This window comes from Cyprinodon variegatus, unplaced genomic scaffold, assembly GCF_000732505.1.
Source record: "Cyprinodon variegatus isolate N-32 unplaced genomic scaffold, C_variegatus-1.0 Scaffold393, whole genome shotgun sequence".
Taxonomy (NCBI): domain Eukaryota; kingdom Metazoa; phylum Chordata; class Actinopteri; order Cyprinodontiformes; family Cyprinodontidae; genus Cyprinodon; species Cyprinodon variegatus.
In genome coordinates, this window is record NW_015150846.1 from 406,416 (window position 1) to 425,702 (window position 19,287).

Below are 19,287 nucleotides of genomic sequence, written 5' to 3' on the forward strand. Positions count from 1 at the left end.
AACTGTACATGAGACAGCAATGGTTATGCAGCAATATTGTTTACATGGAATAGGCCTAGGGAGAACAAGAAGAACACTTTTCAGTCTCGGGTGTAGAAAAAACAAGCGGCATGTGACAATATCAATACAAGAATGTGCCTTAATGATCAGAGGTAAAACATTTTCATTTGGTAACAAAACAGCATGACATTATTTTAAATTGTGCAACTTGTAAGTCATGCTGAGTGCATGTGTTCCTCTCCACTCCATGGGGGACTGTGCAGATAACTACCCAAAAAAGAAAAGGAAGGAAAAAAAAGAGATATCTGTTTCTGTACAGCATATTAATTAGTTCTCAAACTCCACATAATGCCAAATATAAAGTGACACTGTAAACCGAGGGAAACGGATTTGTGTATAAGAGTGCAGAGTAAGTGGAATGAGGTATGCAGAAGCGAAGGGATACAGCTGTCCATACTTACACGGGTTCATGCAATGAAAACACAACACGATTCTTTGTGTGTTTGTCTACAGTGCCTTGCAAAAATATTCATTCGTTTCATGTTTCAATCACAAACTTGAATCTGGGGCTCTGTGTGACAGAGCACAAAATAACATAGATTTTAAAAAGTGTGAGAAAAATGATAATGTGGTTTCCAACTTTTCTTTTACAAATAACAAAAAAAAAAAAAAAGGCACGCATTTGTATTCAGCCCCTTTTTACACTGGTACCTCTTAATAAGATGCAGTAATTGATAAAAAGAGTCCATCTTTTTGAATGTAAACTCAGTTTAAATGCAAGTTTTGTAAAGGCCTCTGAGGTTTATTAGATAAAAATTTGAAAACAAAAAAACAAATAAAGAAGTGAATCAGTTTGAAATTGTAAAATTATCCCAGCTTTGTAAACCACACTGCTCAATCCATCCACTTAACATGAAGAGTGTGGCGAAAATGCAAACTTGTGAAGATGCTCTTAAAAATAACTAACAGGATACTAAGGAACTAAGTCTGGAGGAGCTGCAGAGATCCAAGGCTGTCCATCAGCAGACTGAGGGCCCATTTAGAGATTTGGAAAAGATCTTCAGGAGAACCAGCGAACTAAAAATAGACCATTGATTCATTATCGCATTCACCAGCTATGCCTTGACTTTACATGAATCACACGCCTCTCCGCTCCCCCCATGTTCTATTAATTTTTAATGGGTTTGATCAGTTTATAGATGTTTTTTGTGGGTTTAAGATTTGTTACCATATTGTAATTTTTTTTTTATGATGTACATAAAGAAAGAAAAAGGCATATCGGCTTAAAAAACACCCCGTAATTATCAGCAGCACATATTAGGATCGGTTAGGTTTCATGTTTCCAACATTATTTAGCTTCTAACCCATCAAATGACACCTGTCCACTCATGATCTAGGATAATAGATTAATACATAAACATTTCAAGAAAATAAATTGAACCATGGTTGTAATAATATTAAAAAGAACATCATCAACTTAAGTGGTTTTTTACTTAGTTTTTTAAGTGTTTTTTTTTTTAGTTTTTAAGTGATTCTTTATAATCTTGAGGCACTTTAACAGAAATGTTTATTGTGAAGTTACATTTCTCTAATGGATTTCAAGACCTCACTCTGGTTGATGGAGGGCCCCAAGTGGGGTCACGACCCCAACTTTGGGATTCAATAGTTCAGACTGATGTCAAATAATCAGCATGGACCTTAAAAAAACATTTATTGGTCAATCTCTACAGGAAATTTTTAAGTTTTGACGGGCAGATGAAACAAAACATGAACCTTAAGCTCTAAAAATGCATATTTAGACCTTAATCTTTCTAGAGATCTGACCACTTTACCTTCTTCTGTTAATTTATAACACTCTAAGATAACTACATTTGGAAAATGATTATACATATCTATATACTCTATATCTATATTATTATTCTTGTTATATTTAATTATTCTCATTATTAGCTCCAACTCAGATCCCCGTCTTTCTTTTCCATCCATCCTGCCCCTCTAAACCTCTACTACCACACAAAATTTCATTAAACAGAATGGTCCAAAGAAATTTGCAGCCGTTATCACCATACCTGTCAAGTTTTGGAGGTAAAAACGTGGAAATTTCATGGCTCTCAACATCTGCTCTGAGCCGTCAGAATACCCCAGTCAAGCTTCAGTATCAATTATATTTTAAGAAATGTGTACAAGAAATCTAAAATAAACACTTGTCAACCAATTTCAAACTTCAATAAGGTGATACGATTTTGACTTTTGCAATCCTAGCGACAGTTACATTTGGAGACAGAATTTTTACTATAATAAGGGAAATATACAGGAGACTGCTAATATTGGAGAACGGCAGGAAATAGGGGGAAAATACAGTGGCTTCCTGACCAAAATGGGAGAGTTGACAGCTATGGCTATCTCTTCACATTACCCTTTAACCCCTATCCCAGAACTGTCAAGGGCAGAGTTAACGAGAATATGAGTGGAGTTTAATACAGAGCAGGTCTGGAAGAAAACAGTGGACTTGACAGGGATCCTAAAAAAGAACCAGAGCTACGATGGAATGGTTTAGATCAAAACAGATATGTGAGAGAATGGCCTACCGTAGTTAAAGTCAAGACATTAATACAATAAAAAATCTTTGGCAAAAAAAAAGCTATTCAAAAACATATAGATGCGTTCTGATTATAAAACAAAAATAAAAGTATTATTCTGTTAATAGTCGGAAGAGTCAGAAAGTGTTTTAAAAAAAAGGTGGTTTCACAAAGTATTTACTGATGGACTGAATACAAATGCTTGCCACACTTTTTAGATTTTTCAGTTCTAAATGAATAAAAAAAACGTTTGTAACGTGATAAACTATGATGTTCAAGAGGTATGAAAAATTTTGGAAGGCACTGTGCTATGTGTCTGTGTGTGTGTGTGTGTGTGTGGGGGGGGGTGCTTTAAGCTCTATGATATGTCTGCAGGTTCATATTTAAAGAAAACTCTAAAATGGATCCCACATTCTGATCCTTCTGTAGTTCTACACAACAGCTAAAGGCCTTCCAAAAACCAACAGTTGAACATGACAACAGAATCACAAAACTAGAATTGCAATCTTTGGCCTGAGTGAACGCAAAGGCAATGTACAATGTGTTACTGAGGTTGCTATGGTGACATGCTCTGAATGTTTAGGAGAGATCTGAGGTATGAAAGGTGAAATATGGAGAAGGAATAAGTTAAGAGTTGTGCAGATGGTGACACGTAAAGGGGGAGGTGGGGGGTGGATGAGAGAGATGTTGGTACAGGATATAGGCCAGAAAGTACATGACTGAAATGACAGGAAAAAAAAAAAAAATTCTCTCTTTTTTTGGAGAAACAAATTTCACTGACCCCAGACCCCGCCCCCCCTCCCCTATTCCCTGTGGTGGTCTTTATTATACAGTGAATCCCCTGAATATCGGCTTGTCATCTATCCTCTTCCGGTACAAGAACAACAACAGTGGCTCTTTTCTATAGTCCAACAATCCTGAGGGAAAGTAAAGTTTGTCTGAATATTTCCACACATCTTCACAACATCGAGTGTCCTACTACTAATGCCCAGAATCTCAGGGCCCGGTCAATCCACCCCCCTTGTGCCCTCCCCTCCCTTCCCTACCCGTGGGCCGACCATTTAAGCTTTTAGACAGGCTGTCTCCAGCTGCTGCTCAGGCCTTCAGCTGCGGACCAATCAGCAACAGGAAAGCTCTTCCGAGCTCCTTCCCTTCTTGTGAGTGTTTGCGGGTTAAGTAGCTCAAACTCTGTCACTGTGCCGTTAGGGGGCAGAGTTGGACATGGAGTCTACAGAATTTACACTGGAAGACTGCACACGGCTGTTGGAGATGGACACATCTGGGTGCTGTTGTGAATTAAAGAGGGAGATAGAGGGAGGTGCATGGGTTAATTTTTATTTAGCACCCCGGATCATCAGTGTATGTGTGTGTTTGCATCTTCTTACATGCCTCCTGAAGATCCTGTCCAGCAGGCTGCGTCTGGGTGGCTCCGGCGGCTGATTCCAGTCCAGATCTGGAGGTCTTGTTCCTTGAGGCCCAAACACATTCAGATCTCTGAAACACTCTGTTTCAATCATCTAAAGGATGAAATAGAAAATAAGTAAAGTTAACACTGGTTGATCGAAAAGTGAGCGGAGCATTTAGGAATTTCTTGCTCACCTCGTTCTGCCACGGGATGGGAACACTGCCTGTAGCAAATTTGGAGTAGAAGTCATTGTCAGTTTGGTCCAAATTTACTCCCTTGACAGTGGAGAACTGCTCTATGTCCAAAACATCCTTACAGTACACTGCCCGAGGCTGGGAGAGGGCAATGACCGGAGGAGACAGATAGGGTTGAGGGGAAAATGAACAGAAGCGTTCATTTAAACAGAAAGTGTAACACTGATCCAAACAAACCAAAATAACCGACCACTCACATCAGGCACAAAGGGAGGATCTACTATTCCAGCCTCCATTCGCTTGAAATTTATGTTTTTGAAGAACGTGTGAGCCTTGATGCCTGCTGCTCCGTCCGCGTTGCACCCCAGCCTCTGCTTGGGGTCTTTGGTGAGCAGCTGGTCGGGCAGAAGCCGAGAGATGAGTCACTCGGGTTATTTATTATTTATTTACCTCTTTCTGTCTGTCCACTCAGCTTTCCATCCAGTCTCACCAATCTGCAGATCGTCTTTGTGTCCTCTGTAAACTTGTCGTTGTACTCCTCCTCTTCCTCCTGCACCCTTCTCTCCACTTCGTCACGCTTTACTCGCTCTTTCCGGGCACGGAAGGGCGATCTTCCTGCGGTCATCTCGTAAACGAGGCAACCCAGCCCCCACCAGTCTGGACTCATGGCATATTTTTCATTGTTGATCACCTCTGGTGCTGGAAAAAAAAGAACCTATTAAAAATGACGGTAAAGAGTTATCTATGTGTATTTAAATCTTACTCTGTAAATATAATTATCGATGATACTTAAACCATAATAACATTAGCTTATTTATTTTGTGAATTAATTCTACACTATATGTTCATAAGAAATAATAATAATGTTTAATGTTTAATTGCTTTTAATAACTTGTACTATTCTCATTTATTATAAGTGCTTTTATTATGAATATGTTTAAAAACTTTGCAAAACTGTTTTAAGAATTGTGGTTGAAAAGGTTCCCATTGTAGATGTTTATGTGAAGCATAAACATTAACATCGCCTTTTACAGCTGCTTTTTGTATCTCTGCTTCTGTCTCCTTGAACCCCAGTCGGCCTCAGCAGATGGCCGCTTAAACTGAGCCTGGTTCTGCTGGAGGTTTCTTCCTGTTAAAAGGGAGCTTTTCCTCTCCACTGTCGCTACAATTTTGAGTCATTCGAGTCAATGAGTCAATGCAATCAACTTTGAATCAATTTCACTGTATGATCTGGTTGAACTGTAAAGTGCCTTGAGATGACTTGTGTTGTGAATTGGCGCTATAGAAATAAACTGAATTGAATTGAATTGGTAGCTAATGAGCAGAAGATAGCAACTGTAGCTGTCAGGGAAAAAAAGCTATGTTTAACCTCGTTATAATTTTTTTATTTTATTTTATTCAAGTAATATCTAAGACCAAATCACAAGCAAATTGTATTTTGTTTTTCCAAAATCAAATGAACAAAATTATCTTAATAATAAATAGCTGAGTAAAAACTGCATTAATTTAGCTGTTAAACTTAGTTTCCACTTAGATCTAAAATATATCAACTTGGTTGCATAAACCTAACTGTTTTAACTCTCATCAAGGGTTTTATTGGTGTATTTGTAGAAAGGTGGCGTCATTTCTTACCCATGTAGCCTACCGTCCCCACCCTTCCTCTGATGAACTCTCCTTCAGGCACTTTGATGGCCAGCCCCAGATCTGAAATCCGAATGTGTCCTGCAGTGAAACAGGAGGTACATCCGCTAGTAATGTGGATAAACAGCCCATAAATATACTTGCTCTTAAAACAAATACATGGAAAGTAGATCTGTGCTCATTATTAGATATCAGTGTGGTAAACAGCTTTCACACTTATCAGCAGCATGAATTTCATATTAATTTGGGGCTCTTACTCATCCTTTGTTTTCTCAGGTGGAATGATTTTACAGAAACAAAATGTCCATGCATGAATATATTGCACATATTGCACATGATTTTTAAAATCTAGACGTGATCATAACTTTACATAAATTCAAACTTGTGTGTTTTTTTGGGATGCATCCCCAAAGACCCCAAAATCGATTAAACATTTATTCCCATAGTTAGCATATGTTATACAAAGACTTTTATATTATGACCTCAAATGTATTAAACAAAACTTACCATTATCATCTAGTAAGATGTTTTCTGGTTTCAAATCCCTAAAAGTCACAAAGAATGTAATAAATAGATTTTTTTATGCCACACACGACAAGAGGAATAATAATGTTCAATGAACACGTCTCTTTTTCTGCGTTTAATACCTGTAGACAATGGATTCCCTGTGCAAATGCTCGAGTCCGCAGCAGATCTGAGCGGCGTAAAACTGGACCCTGTCTTTGTCGAAGCCCGGCGTGCCCATGTTGTAGATGTGGAACTTCAGGTCGCCACCGTTCATGATGGTCAGCACCAAACAAAGAGCGTCTTTGGTCTCGTACGCATACGCCAAACTCACCTATGGAAATTCAGAAACGCGTAATATAGTTTGAAATAACTGCGCTAGAACATATTCAAAGATAAAATCCAAAATATATGCATTAAGAAATGTATTATTACTCACAACAAACCGACTGTTGACTTTCTCCAAAATCTGTTTCTCGTTCAGGGCCATGGATTCTCCTTTCCTCTTCTTGATTCTCTTCTTCTCTAGTTTCTTGCAGGCATACATTTTCCCTGTTGCTCTGACCTGGCATGCGCACACCTGGGAAGAAGAACAAGAGTACATTCTGTGTGTTGCAGCAAAATCCTTATATTTTAGATCCAGCACCAAACTGATCCTCTTACCTCTCCAAATCCCCCCTTTCCTAGCACTCGGTACTGTCTGAATGTGTCTTTAGTGATTGGTTGCCTGATAGAACACAGATACAGCAAAATCCATTAATAAATGGTCATATGGTATTGATCAGGGCTGAGATATTATCTGCAGAACTCAATACCATCCTGACTCTGTTTCCTGTACAAAGGGTGGAGCTTCTTGTGCCTAATTTCACTTTCCAGACACAGATACGATCAATGCTGCCTTGAAAGCCTGCTGTCTACTTTAAACTGACCTCGATATGTGTTTTGCAAAAAACATTTTCTATCCTGGAGAATATATATATGTTTAACCCTATAATGCCAAATGTATCATATTTGATACATACAGTTTCTGAAATGTTTTGCGTCTGACACCTTTTGCATAATTTAATGGTAAAAACTTTGCTCAAAATCCTATTGTACACAATCAGATATACCTGATAACAGCCAGTAGAAGACTACACAAAACATAAACTTGACTTATCGCATAGTAATAAATTATTAATATCAAAAATGTATTTCTGTTTTTTCTTTTTACATATTTTGTTAAAAGGCCAAATAAGGACTTCAAACCAAAAAAAAGTAATTTTCTGTTTTGTTTTATTCTTGGATCGGGCTTTAAAGGGTTAAATTAAGATTGCACCCCAAAGATCATCATAAATGGCCTTCTCTGACATGTTCAGAACAGATGTTTAATATATGTATTTAACTTTAAAAAATCAGGATACTCAAAATATGGCTCTAAATCAACATGAAAACCTAAAACACTAAGATCTGAATTAGCAACAAAATATTTGTGGTCTTGGTTTTATTTTAGGACATTATTTTTCAAATATAAATAGCATTCAAATTATGGAACCCCTGGTCAAGATGTACAATAGTCTCTAAGGCACATCCATCTACAAGTAAGTAAATATAGAAGGAGGATTAGTGATGCTGTGGGCTCACTTCTCCTGAGAGCCTTAAGAGTTCACAGCTCCCAAAACTCTTTGAAATAACAGAAGATTTTAAATAAAACTGGTGAGTAAAGAAATGTGCTTGTGGAAAAGACTAGAAGCATGCCAATACTTTGGGACTTTCCAGAGTAGATACACAGGACAGAAAATGACTGTTTTAAAGCTGTTTAAACAGCTTAAGAAAGCTTTGTTTAAATAGCTTACTGCTAAATAATACATTTAGTTTAATATTTGTTGGATTAAACTGCCCGGTAGATTCAGCTGTATTGAGCTAATGCGACAAGCGTTGGGACATAGAGATTGACTGAGAACCAGAGGAATACTGACTGCAAAACCAAAAGAGTACTTTAGTGCAGGAGCAGAGGGCAGACATTTTTATACCCATTGCTGGAAGGTAATCCGTTGGTCTATTTAATGAAAACATACTAAAACCACTGACTTTAGGTTTAGGTTTCTATAGACCAATGTTAGGACTGGGCTTAACCCACAGGTGACTTAGAAAACTTTTATTATATACTAAACTAAATTTCATTAAGTACTGCTTTCAGACAGCAATTAACATTTACATTCTATAAAGTGCAGCAGTGATCGATTGTAAACCGTTTGGGAGAAAAAATATGGTGCATCAAACACACTTATATGGAATTACAGAGCATTAATGGTGCAAATATGCAGTATTTTCGGTTTGGTGTTATCAGTATGATGCAGAGTTTGTGACATGATTTAGAGTTTTCTCAACATTTCAACATTCTGATGGGGAAGAAACTGTTGCGGAATCTGCTGGACCTGCATTAAATGCTGCGAAGCCTCTTCTCAAAGAGGGCAGCAGGGAGAACAGTCCATGGTGGGGGTGTGAGGGGATAAACTGAAGGCCCTTAGGTTTTTAGTCTTTTCCAAAATGTGAATTTCTTTTTGTGTTTGACAGAATCTTGTTGGCAAAAATATATATTATCAAAGAAAAACCAAAAAGCAGTGTTCAAACATCCCTACATACAGCAGCCAGGAGTCATTTATGTAAAAAAGGAAGGATTAATAGTACAAATAAAAAAATTTTTTTTGAAAATAAAAGAATTTAACACAAATATTTAAAACGTCTTCCAAAGTAACACACTTCATTGTATGGACTGAATAAATACTAGTGCCTAGCCTCTGCAGTAGGTGCCTTTAAAACCAAAGGCTTAAGCAGTGCAGAAAAACTGGTGCAAACAATAGGAAAATAAGAGACATGGATGAGAGAAACTACTGATTAACAGAAGGCTGCGACTGAGAGACGAGTGAAAAGAAAGAAAAAAGAATATGGCAAGCATAAAGGATACAAATTAAAACCTAATTTGCAGATCCTGACAACCATAGAAGAAAGTTAACACAGTTTACAAGTTATTTTTTGTTTTTAACTATTTTTGGCTAATAGGAGAAATTCAATGAATACTTTGCACAGACTCTGTGACCAATTTCCACAACGGTGAGTTTCATCCCATCTGTGTAATTTATAGATCCATACATGTAGGAACTACAATGTTGACAAAATTGAGCAGAACATCAAAAAGCAACACAGAAAAGTGAAACTTAACAATTTGTCTGAATATTTCTTCTAAGTGTAACTAAGCATTTAGTCGAGTTATTTCAACAAATTCATATGTGCAGCAATAATTGGTACAGCTGTTGTTGATACTTTCTAAAAGTCCCAGTAGATTGAAGCTACCAGGTTTGTCCCAGTATTCTAAAGACTCCATGATGTTATAAATTACAATACAGTGGTCAGGATCCTAGGGAATAAATTGGCCGACAGCATCACAACTCCTCCACCTTCCTCACCTCAACTACTTCCACCGACTATACTAGATTATGGATGGTAAAAATGAATCATTATGGATTTCTCTAAATTTCTTAGTGTGGCATTATACTGTTGCAAGGTGATTTCAAGGCTTTATCATTTTATCGAAAAATGTAATGGGTTGTTGGATGCAGTGTAAATTTGTGCATTTCCCCCCATTGTTTTTCGAAATATTGCAATTATTTTAGAAAAAAAAAAAAAATGCAATGCAATATACAGCCAGAATATGACCTTAAGTAGGTAGTTGCAACAACTTCATTATCACAGCTTTTCAGTGGTTTCATTTTATTTTTCATTAAAAAAAAGAAAAAAACAAAAACAACACAACAAACCTCTCCAGCACCTTCCACTGTAGGAAGCGGTCAAAATACATGCTGTTCTGATAGTCTGAAAATGGCGCTCCACTCAGGTACTCATGGACGGCCCTGGTGCAACAAACATACAAAATCGATTAAAAAGGACCAAAAAAAAAATAAAAATCCCAGAATCTTACATCTGGTGATGTGACAAAATTCAGTGAGAAAAATGTGAGATAAGAGGCGGAATGAATGGCGACTCACTTGCGGCAGTCGCCGAAGATCTCCTTACATGGACTGAACTCGAGGTTCTCTCTGCATTGCTCTGCAAAACCCTCCGCTATGTCTACCCGCTGAGGTGACTGCATCAACACAAGTAAACACACACAGTCACAAGTATGCACACACACTCACAAATCCATCACCTCCTAACGTATGCACCACTTCAAGATAAGCAGAAAATACAAGGCACATATTCCTGTATGTTAAGTATAGATTTCTCTCAGACTTCATAAGCATGTTAAATATTTGCACCTTTGTCAATTTTCTTTGTGGCTCGTGTCATTGTTGCATCAAGATTATTCTTAAGATTGCCACATCAATGTGTCAAATGTTGAGTTTCACTTTTACGGTAGTGTGAACATTTACCTCGGCAGTTAATAACAGGTGTGAAAATACCAGTTAAGGAAGCTTACTTGTTTTGAAAGAAAGGTCTTGATGATCTGCTCCCCTCTGCTTTTTCGTTTTTCATCAGACGTAACCTCATAGTCTTCCTAAAAAAAGAACAAAAAAAACCCCAGAATAATATAACTTGCACTACACTTTGATATTGGAATTATTTTAATTAAACAAACAATTTGCCACTTAATAAAAAACAACATGTCTGTTGAATTTCTTAAGCACTGCCATAGATTGATCTGTAGTAAAGTTTCAGTGGCATCTCTCATAAAAGGGATATTACTCCAACATAATGAAGACATCATGCTTGATGTCTTCTATATCAACCTTTAAAAGCCAATTCCAGCAAAAGCACCTAGCTGCAGTCCTGGCGCTGCAATGTATGCAGTTAATACTGGACCCATAGGAAAAATAAAGAAAACATTTATTTAAGTTAAACATATGTGATATAGTCTCTAAAACCTTATTATATAATCACAATATATTAATATTACAGTGTCACAAAATCTGTATTTTTAATAATCAGTGCATTCAAAGGGTTGTTTGGAAAAATATATATAAACAAGTACAGTAAACAGAGCATCTTTACAAACAGCAGAGTTTAGAAAATGAGAGTTTAATTTGCCTTAACCTTTCAAAGCCTTGACAAATAAATAATTGACAGAAAATTACATTTTTTTCATTGAACTTTCTGATAACTGAAATAAAAAAACAAATATTTTTTATAAGGTAAATTAGATCATTTATTTGCATAAATTTTGTGTATAATCTTTTATACGTTTTCTGTTCTGTGTCTGATTGTGTGTCAGGGTTTTAAGCAGCTAAAAATATCACACTGATGATGCAAAGATACCAAAAACTTGATATATGTACTTGGCTTTAAAGGGTTAAGGTCAAAATAAAATACTTTTAAAAATGTGAAGAAAACTAAGAGACCAAACGTTGGAATGATTGAACTAATTTCTGGTATGGAATACCTTTATGATGGTACCCTATAAAACTTCTCATACCCAGATTGATCAACAGTCTGGTTGACACACCAGGCTTTAGGAAAAGGCTGGATGTTTCTGAGGCAAGAGTACTTCATCATCATAGGTAAAATTCATTAAATGCAATCTTAAAGCTACAGCCAGCATGGGGAAGATTTCTACTAAGCTCTCCAGAGGAGGGTTCATTTTATCTAATTTTTGATAAAAACAATCTTTCGTTTTCAACACAACTTTGCATGATTCAGTAAAATCTTTCCTGTTCATTTCACCAATCCCATCAGCAAGCATTCTGGGGGCTCAGGGTTTTTGCTCAAGCACCCTGAGTTGCAGTCTGCAGGATTCAATCAACAGAACTTGAAGCTAACCTAACCATTAGAACCTTCCAACCAACAACAGTGAAGGCAGTTAAAAAGAATTAATAATTAACTTTCTGAAAGGAAAAAAATCTCCAACACAGATCCTTAGATCAGGGTCCTCTTTACTATTGGTACCACAACTATCATTGCAATGTGACCAGGTGTTAATGGCTGTCCAGCATGATGTCCAGACTTGGACTTGGGCTTGGATCCAGGCTAGGATCTGTGATGCCAGGTGCCTGGTGGCCAGGTCCTAATTTCAGCGTGCGAGGGCCGGTCCTCCTTAAATCATACCGGCCCCAATCATACCAGCCAAAGCACCTACCTGTGAATGTAACAGAAGGAGCTCAAGAAGTAATAAAATGCTAACTACCTAAATGATGCATGCAATATATATCGCCCTTCCTCGTCATGCACATTCTTGTGATGTTTGGCATATGGTCTAATTTTCTATTTCTTCTATTCCACCTTCTTCTATCTTCTATTTCTATTTCTAAACTGTAAAATCCTTGCAACAAACTAAATTATACTAAAATATAATAAAACTAAAATGCTTTCTTTAAACCAAACTAAGTTGCGGTGCATGATGGGGTTTTGCATCTAAAGGCTAACGTTTCCCGTCTTACATGCATTGTTGCCAGGTTGGGATGTTTCCCAATCTGGCAGTTTAGGATGGCTGTCTATGGTTAAAAATTGTTTTTCTTTAAATTTATGGCCTAAGAGATCAATAGACTTTGCTTCAAATTGGGCGAGATTTCGTATATTCAGGCGGTTTATGAAATTTTTTTGGGCTGGAAAACATGAGTCAGTGACATCTGGCAACCCTGTTGATGTGGTGAGTGGCACTGCTCCATGGGAATACGGATGCTGTGGATGTTGCTTCGGTTATATTTTCATTTCAGTGGATGGGCTAAAAATAATGGAAAGGGTTGGCAAAAAGAAGAAATGGGGAGCGGAGAAGATTCGGGACAAAAAGCGTGCAACTGTGGACGTTACGCAGCAGCAGTCCCTGTAGCATCTGTGTTAACAACCAAAGCCAGTAAAACTGCATTATAGAAGTCTTTGTGATGCTTGAAGATAGATCATTTAATCCACAATGTGTATTCGTATTGTGTTTCACATTTGAGACGCACATGTGTGTCTGTGCTTCTAGTTTTTATTATTTTTTTTGGTAAGTGGGCCGGTGTAGATGTAAAAACGCCAGGGCCGAAAATCGTTCCTTGTCCGAGCCTGACGATCTCTACAGTAAGAACCCAGGAATAGTTCCAGTTCAACTTCAAAATAAAGGTCTCCAAATGCAGTGTGTAAAGCTCTAGGCCCTCACCACTTGACATTTAAAATAATTGCTTTAATTGAAAGAGAAACTTTATGACAATAAATAACATAACATTTTAATATCACGCAATTTTGTTACACCTCCTTCAATTACTGATCAAAGAGACATTTATTTGTAGGGAGTTTGTCATGGGATGGGAAGGACTGTTCTGGAGAAGAGCTGCAACACTTCATAAGCTGTGTTTGATGTCCGTCATGCAGTCGAAAGCTTATGAGATTTGAAATATCTTCCGGCAGCCATTCCTCTGCAAAGTATAAAGCTGCATTTGTTGTCAGACAGGCTCCGAGACAGAGTAGTATGTCGGGACCTTTATTGCCATTAAGTACTTATCAGTGTTTTGCTCTTAGTCTATTCTATGCACCAGAGATCTCATATTTCTCATAATGATGAAGGAAACAAACTTTCTCCTCCACACTCTCCCTTCTGGAGTTGCTTCATATCCATAATGTTTCCTCCTCAACTCATCAGGGATCTGGCAGTCCTATTTTGAACATTTGTTGAACTTTGGAAAGTTCAGTCAGCTGCTTCTGCTTGTAAACAGCGTTCCTGTCGGCATGGTTACTTGTCATGTCAGGTTTAGCAGACAGGAAACCCATTAGGCAGCACTCAGAATCCAACAGATAAAATAAAATCTAATTCAATATGAGGTTTTTAACTTAAATCAAGCACTGAGGCAAAGATTAGAGAAAATTACAAGACTTAGAGCCATAGGGACACAAATAAGCTATTCAAGGAATTTTCTTTAAAATGTCAATGATTGACAAAGCGAAGAATATTTCCATGACTGGATGAATATGTTGACAGTCAGGAATTAAATAATGGTGCCAAAAATGTTAGATATAACAGCACTTCCTTTAGAAATACGACAAAATTTGGGTTAACTGGATAGGAAACTGCATTAATCCATGGATTGTGCTGAAATGCGCTGCTAATATGTGAAATGGATCTGTGTCTTGCAGTGCTTTAAGAAAAAATTAGTTGTTAATATTTACTATTTGAATAAACAGATCTGCAAAAGCTTCCTAATAATAAATGTTTCTATTCTATTGGCAAACGTATATGCTGTTTTAAATCAACAGCATACGCAGACAATAATGTTACATCCACCAGAACTGGGAGTAATGTACATTGTTAAACAAAAAAATGGAAAATCTACAGATAGCATAAAATGACAGTTTTTATAACTCCTCAGTGTTGTAAAGACCTATTTTTCTTTTTAGAATATAACTTCTATATCTGTTTTTCATATTTGTTGAAATCTTTCAGTTGTTAAAATTAAGAAACCAGTTTTACAACTTAACCTTGATAACATTTTGGACATTTATTGGCCCACTCACATATCAGTTTTGTATATTTTCCAAACTAAAACGTTAATCTAGAGTGAAAAAAACCCAAAACAAAATGAGCTGCAAAAAACTAAAAACTATATAGATCAGCATATGCTATCATGGATAGCAACCTGACGCATAGTCGTATAAGAAATGAAATGCTAATGTTAAATGCAGCCCAGTATCTTTCTTTACAGTCAGCAATGCTAAGCTTAGCAAGCTTTATGTCTCAAGTATGCATAAAATAAAGATTTGAGTTTTTTTATATGTGAGTTAGAGCTGCTTTTCTATTGAAAATTCAACCATTATCTTAACTAAGGCAAAGACAATCATGATTAATCAATTATTGAAATAATTGTCAACTGATTTAGTACTTGATTAATCGTTAACTGGAGTATACAGACTCTAAACCAAGCCTAAAGCTGACAGAGAAACACAACCAGAGCAGTTATTAAACAAAATTGTAAAAAAAAATGTATAAACATTTTGCATTTAAGATTTAAAAAAAATGCTCCTTAAGTGGGAAACTTTAAATTTCCCTTGTAAGGAATCTTCTTTAAGCAAGTTTTGCTATCCATTTGGTAAGTATTAGCATGGGTGTTTCGATACGATATGTGTCACAATACTTGAGTCACGATATGATATTATCACGATATTGCAATAATCACAATATATTGAGATATTTTTCCCACCTTTCAAAATTAAATGTATAGATAAAAAAGAATGTGCTGTATATATTCGTCAGAAGATATATATAATCTAGTTATTTTGGCATCCATGTTGTTTGGAGTTTGAGTCAGTTCAATCTGCCAGAGTGGAGGTGAAGAAGTAGCCCTTTCCCCCTCATTTTATTAGGTGAAAATCTTTTGTTTTTAAAAAAAAAAATCAATACTAGGAACTGAAAAAAAAAATATATATATATATATATATAAAATATTATATTGGGCACCCGAAAGTCACGATATATAGGCAGAATAATAATCAGCAAAATTATCGACAGATTAATCGATTAGCAAAATGAACATCAGTTGCAGCCCTAATCTTAAGCCGTTTTAATCATACAGGTGCTGGTTCCTATCTCCAGCAGTCATTGTATGATACATCGTATGATGTTACATAATCTGTCTTTTGTTTTGATTTAGTACTTGCAGACATGTAAAATCAATAACTTGTTATATGTAAACTTGGAAACAAGTTTATATTTTAACACCTAAAAAAGTTGAAAATAAGCAACTTGTTTTAATTCAAATTATAGCTGTTAATTGAAACCAAAAATGTTTGGTTTGAGGTGTAAACCACTTTTTATCTAAACTGCTTGTGAACATCTCTGTAAAGGTCAGCAAAGGTCAACCCTAATGAATAAAAGCTGAGCTACATGTCAGTCATTTAAGCACCATTTCAGTGACCTGTTCAGATAGCAATGTAGAGCTCTGATTACTTAAACAGGCAGATTTCTTGGTCGTTTACCCCGATTGCCCCCTCCCCACTTCTTACTCTGCGTCTAGACTAAATACTTCCCACATGACACATTTAAGTCTTTATCTATCAACACCCTGAATATCTTTGTGGGGCATGTGACAGGACAGAAAGGACAGCATTGTTTCCCAGAACAACCCTCGCCCTCCCTTACTCTGCCTTCTTTTAAACACCCACTCCTATAAGCGACCACCTCTGCGAGTGGGAAACCACTTACACACATTTATTTCAAACACACGCAGAAGCTAATTCCTCTCCCAGCCCATGTGACCAACTCTGACGCTGCGCTCTTTGTTGGGCATTATTTGCGGCACTCAATAAGCCAGGTCTGAGTGTGGTTACGGCAGAGCGGATCCGTGTATACGGAGTGATTGGATAACACTCCTGTGAGCCGTGTGCAGTTATGAGCTTTGCTTGACATGTTACGCAATCTAGATGCCGTGCTTTTTAAAACATTTTAGAAACAAGTTGGCAGTTAAAGGGAGACGAAAATGAGGAGGAGAAAGCCTGAATGTTCAATTTCAAGAGAAATATGGTGTTTTTAAGAGTTCTTGGAACAGAGGAGGGAATGCACTTGGGCGCTTCCAGAAAATCCTGCTGCATCACAGGGGGGCGAATGTGTGTATTTTATGTGCTGGATCCCCACTGCTTCCAAAGAGCAAAAGGGACGTCTCCTTTCCCCTTTGGCTGACCCCCCACCCGTTGCTGGTGGGGGGGTCAGACTCCATTGGCTTGTGCGTTTGTCAGGATATCTCAGTGTGTGTATGATATCAGTGGAACTACTGATAACAAACACTGTTAACAATCACTATTCTTTGCATTTCAATCATTTTTTCAAAAACTATTTTTCAGTTACTGTTTGGTTTTTCAATCGATTTTCCACTCAAGCTCTTGGGTTTCGTGTGCGTGCATGACTCTCTGTGTGTGTTTTGTAGTGGAAATCTGGTGACGCTGGTGTGACACACTGTGACACTCCAGGACCTCAAGGAATCCCACTGTGTTTACTGTGGGATTGCCAGGCAACGCGGAGCCATGCTGGAAAAGGCCCATCTATTAGGGGGTGGGGGGGTCTCGCTTGCATCACGAACACCATGTTGCTCCCCTCCGTCCCTCCATGAAAGCAAACACCACTTTGAGACATACTGATGCAGAAAGGTGTCCGTCATAAACAGCGTTTGCCAAATCCTCCAAATCTTTACATTTAAATCTTATACTGTTCCAAACTCTCAATTATTTTAATAAATTCGCCATGACTTTATGAGAAATATTTTAACAGTGAGGTGACTTTACACATGACTTTACCTCAAGACAATGAGGAGCAATTAGAGCACAAGAAAGGACACAAAGAAGGGAAAAAAGGGAAGGAAACAAGAAATGAACTGAGGATGAACAGAAGAAGTAAAGCAAGGAGGAAAATGAATAAAGAAGGACATTAGGGAAAAGAAATAAAATCTGAAAAATATATATATATTTCCATGAAATTAAAAAATTTGCCTGCACAGGGACCCTGGATCATTAAATATAAAAATGTTTTATTCTGAGTCTGAGTAAAATTCTAATTTGCTGCTGACATTTGAAGAAATAACAGAATGGGAAACCATGAGCATCTTTGGGCATTTCATCCATTCCCAATTTTTCACAATTTACTGAATGGAAGCTGAGTCTAGTAGTTTGCTCATGAGCTCTAAAGCAAAGAGATCAACTCAAATTGACACCCTCCAAATGGACATAGGAGTGCTTATAATCATAAAAACTACTGAAGTAATTTGTGTTGTGAAGGTTATCAGTCATCCAGGTCATAGTCATTCATAAAAAGTAAAAAAAAAAAAACAATTCACTGGACTTTGTTTCCAAGTTTGAAGATATCAAGGCTCTGATGGGCTACTGTATAAAACCTCGAACTCAACGCTGTTCCTGACATTTTGAATTGAAAACGCTTCCTGAATGGGAAGCGAAACGTCTTCAAACTTGGAAACAAAGGACAGTGGATTGTTTTTTTGTTTTTTTTTTTACTTTTTTGGAATACAGAAGTAATTATAGCATTTAAGTTAAGATTTATGTCTTTAATATTCATGGGGAAAATAGATTGCTTGTAAAGCTCTGACTTGAAGCACAAATTGTCTGGTAGCATAGTTCTTAGGGTCTGTTTTTTTGTAGTACAGATCAAACACTCAAAGCTGATCAAATATTAAAGGAATAAGACCTCGTCTAAATTCCTCAAATCGTGTTTCTAAAATCAACGACTGGACAATAGAAACCTGGAGAAAATTGGAAGGTCAACAGGAAATTTGTCTCAAATGTGCATCAAAAAATGTTTTGAAATGTATGCAGTACTCTTTAAAGTAGGATCTGTGCCAAGAAACCAGCCGATGTTACTGAGTTACTACCATGCGTAATAATAAGACTGATAAAGCAACAAAACCAAAATTATACCACAACCTTCTGGACTGCTACAAAAACTTTTTTTTTGTTTTTTAAACTAAAATAGTTTTATTTTGTTTTCAATTAACATTCATAAAAAATTGAGAAAGGACTAACTGACAGAACAAAACCAGTATTAAAATGTTATTCATCTAAATCATATAACAATGGAAACAATAAAAAAAGCATATGATGTTTTTATTTGAGACCAAAATAATTTTTATCTTGAAGAAATAAAAACGTGAACCAGAAGATAACCTGAAGCTGTGTTTCCAGTTTTACTAAAACATATCCAGTTTTGTCCATAGACAGAAGAGATTTTGGCCAAACAGTAGCAAAAGATCTGCTTTGCAGTCTTATATGCAGTTTTCCACATCTATTACTTCAATTTTGACAGAATATGAAGTAAAAATTACACAACTCTACATCATAATCTTTAATGTTCAGAGTGGTCAAACCTGACCCAAATGTTTCCGTTTTAAAAATGAATTATCTGAATAACTTTGAGCCCTTCATTCTGTTTATACTGGGGGGTTTTTCAGCTTGAGAAATATCATAACCTCTGAAATAAATGCAATGTATAATGCTTTTTAACCTGGACACTATGTTTCTTTTATTT

At 36.8% G+C, this 19,287-nt stretch overlaps 1 protein-coding gene across 2 annotated transcripts in view; it reads right to left on the reverse strand.

The window, feature by feature from the left end:
• Positions 1 to 8: 8 nt before the first annotated feature.
• LOC107092761 (G protein-coupled receptor kinase 5-like) overlaps positions 9 to 19,287 on the reverse strand; it is a 50,746-nt gene continuing 31,467 nt past the window's right edge. Inside the window, exons 4-16 of one of the 2 annotated variants that reach the window (XM_015387405.1) lie at positions 10,780 to 10,857; positions 10,349 to 10,446; positions 10,121 to 10,213; positions 6,987 to 7,050; positions 6,763 to 6,903; positions 6,467 to 6,657; positions 6,327 to 6,364; positions 5,811 to 5,900; positions 4,669 to 4,877; positions 4,436 to 4,573; positions 4,179 to 4,316; positions 3,969 to 4,096; positions 9 to 3,865 (exon numbers count right to left, since the gene is read on the reverse strand). In XM_015387405.1, coding sequence (XP_015242891.1) covers positions 3,817 to 3,865; positions 3,969 to 4,096; positions 4,179 to 4,316; positions 4,436 to 4,573; positions 4,669 to 4,877; positions 5,811 to 5,900; positions 6,327 to 6,364; positions 6,467 to 6,657; positions 6,763 to 6,903; positions 6,987 to 7,050; positions 10,121 to 10,213; positions 10,349 to 10,446; positions 10,780 to 10,857 — 1,455 coding nt within the window. In that variant the 3' untranslated portion in view covers positions 9 to 3,816. Of the gene's footprint in view, positions 3,866 to 3,964; positions 4,097 to 4,178; positions 4,317 to 4,435; positions 4,574 to 4,668; positions 4,878 to 5,810; positions 5,901 to 6,326; positions 6,365 to 6,466; positions 6,658 to 6,762; positions 6,904 to 6,986; positions 7,051 to 10,120; positions 10,214 to 10,348; positions 10,447 to 10,779; positions 10,858 to 19,287 lie in introns of both variants that reach the window. The other variant, XM_015387404.1, reaches the window with a different exon arrangement.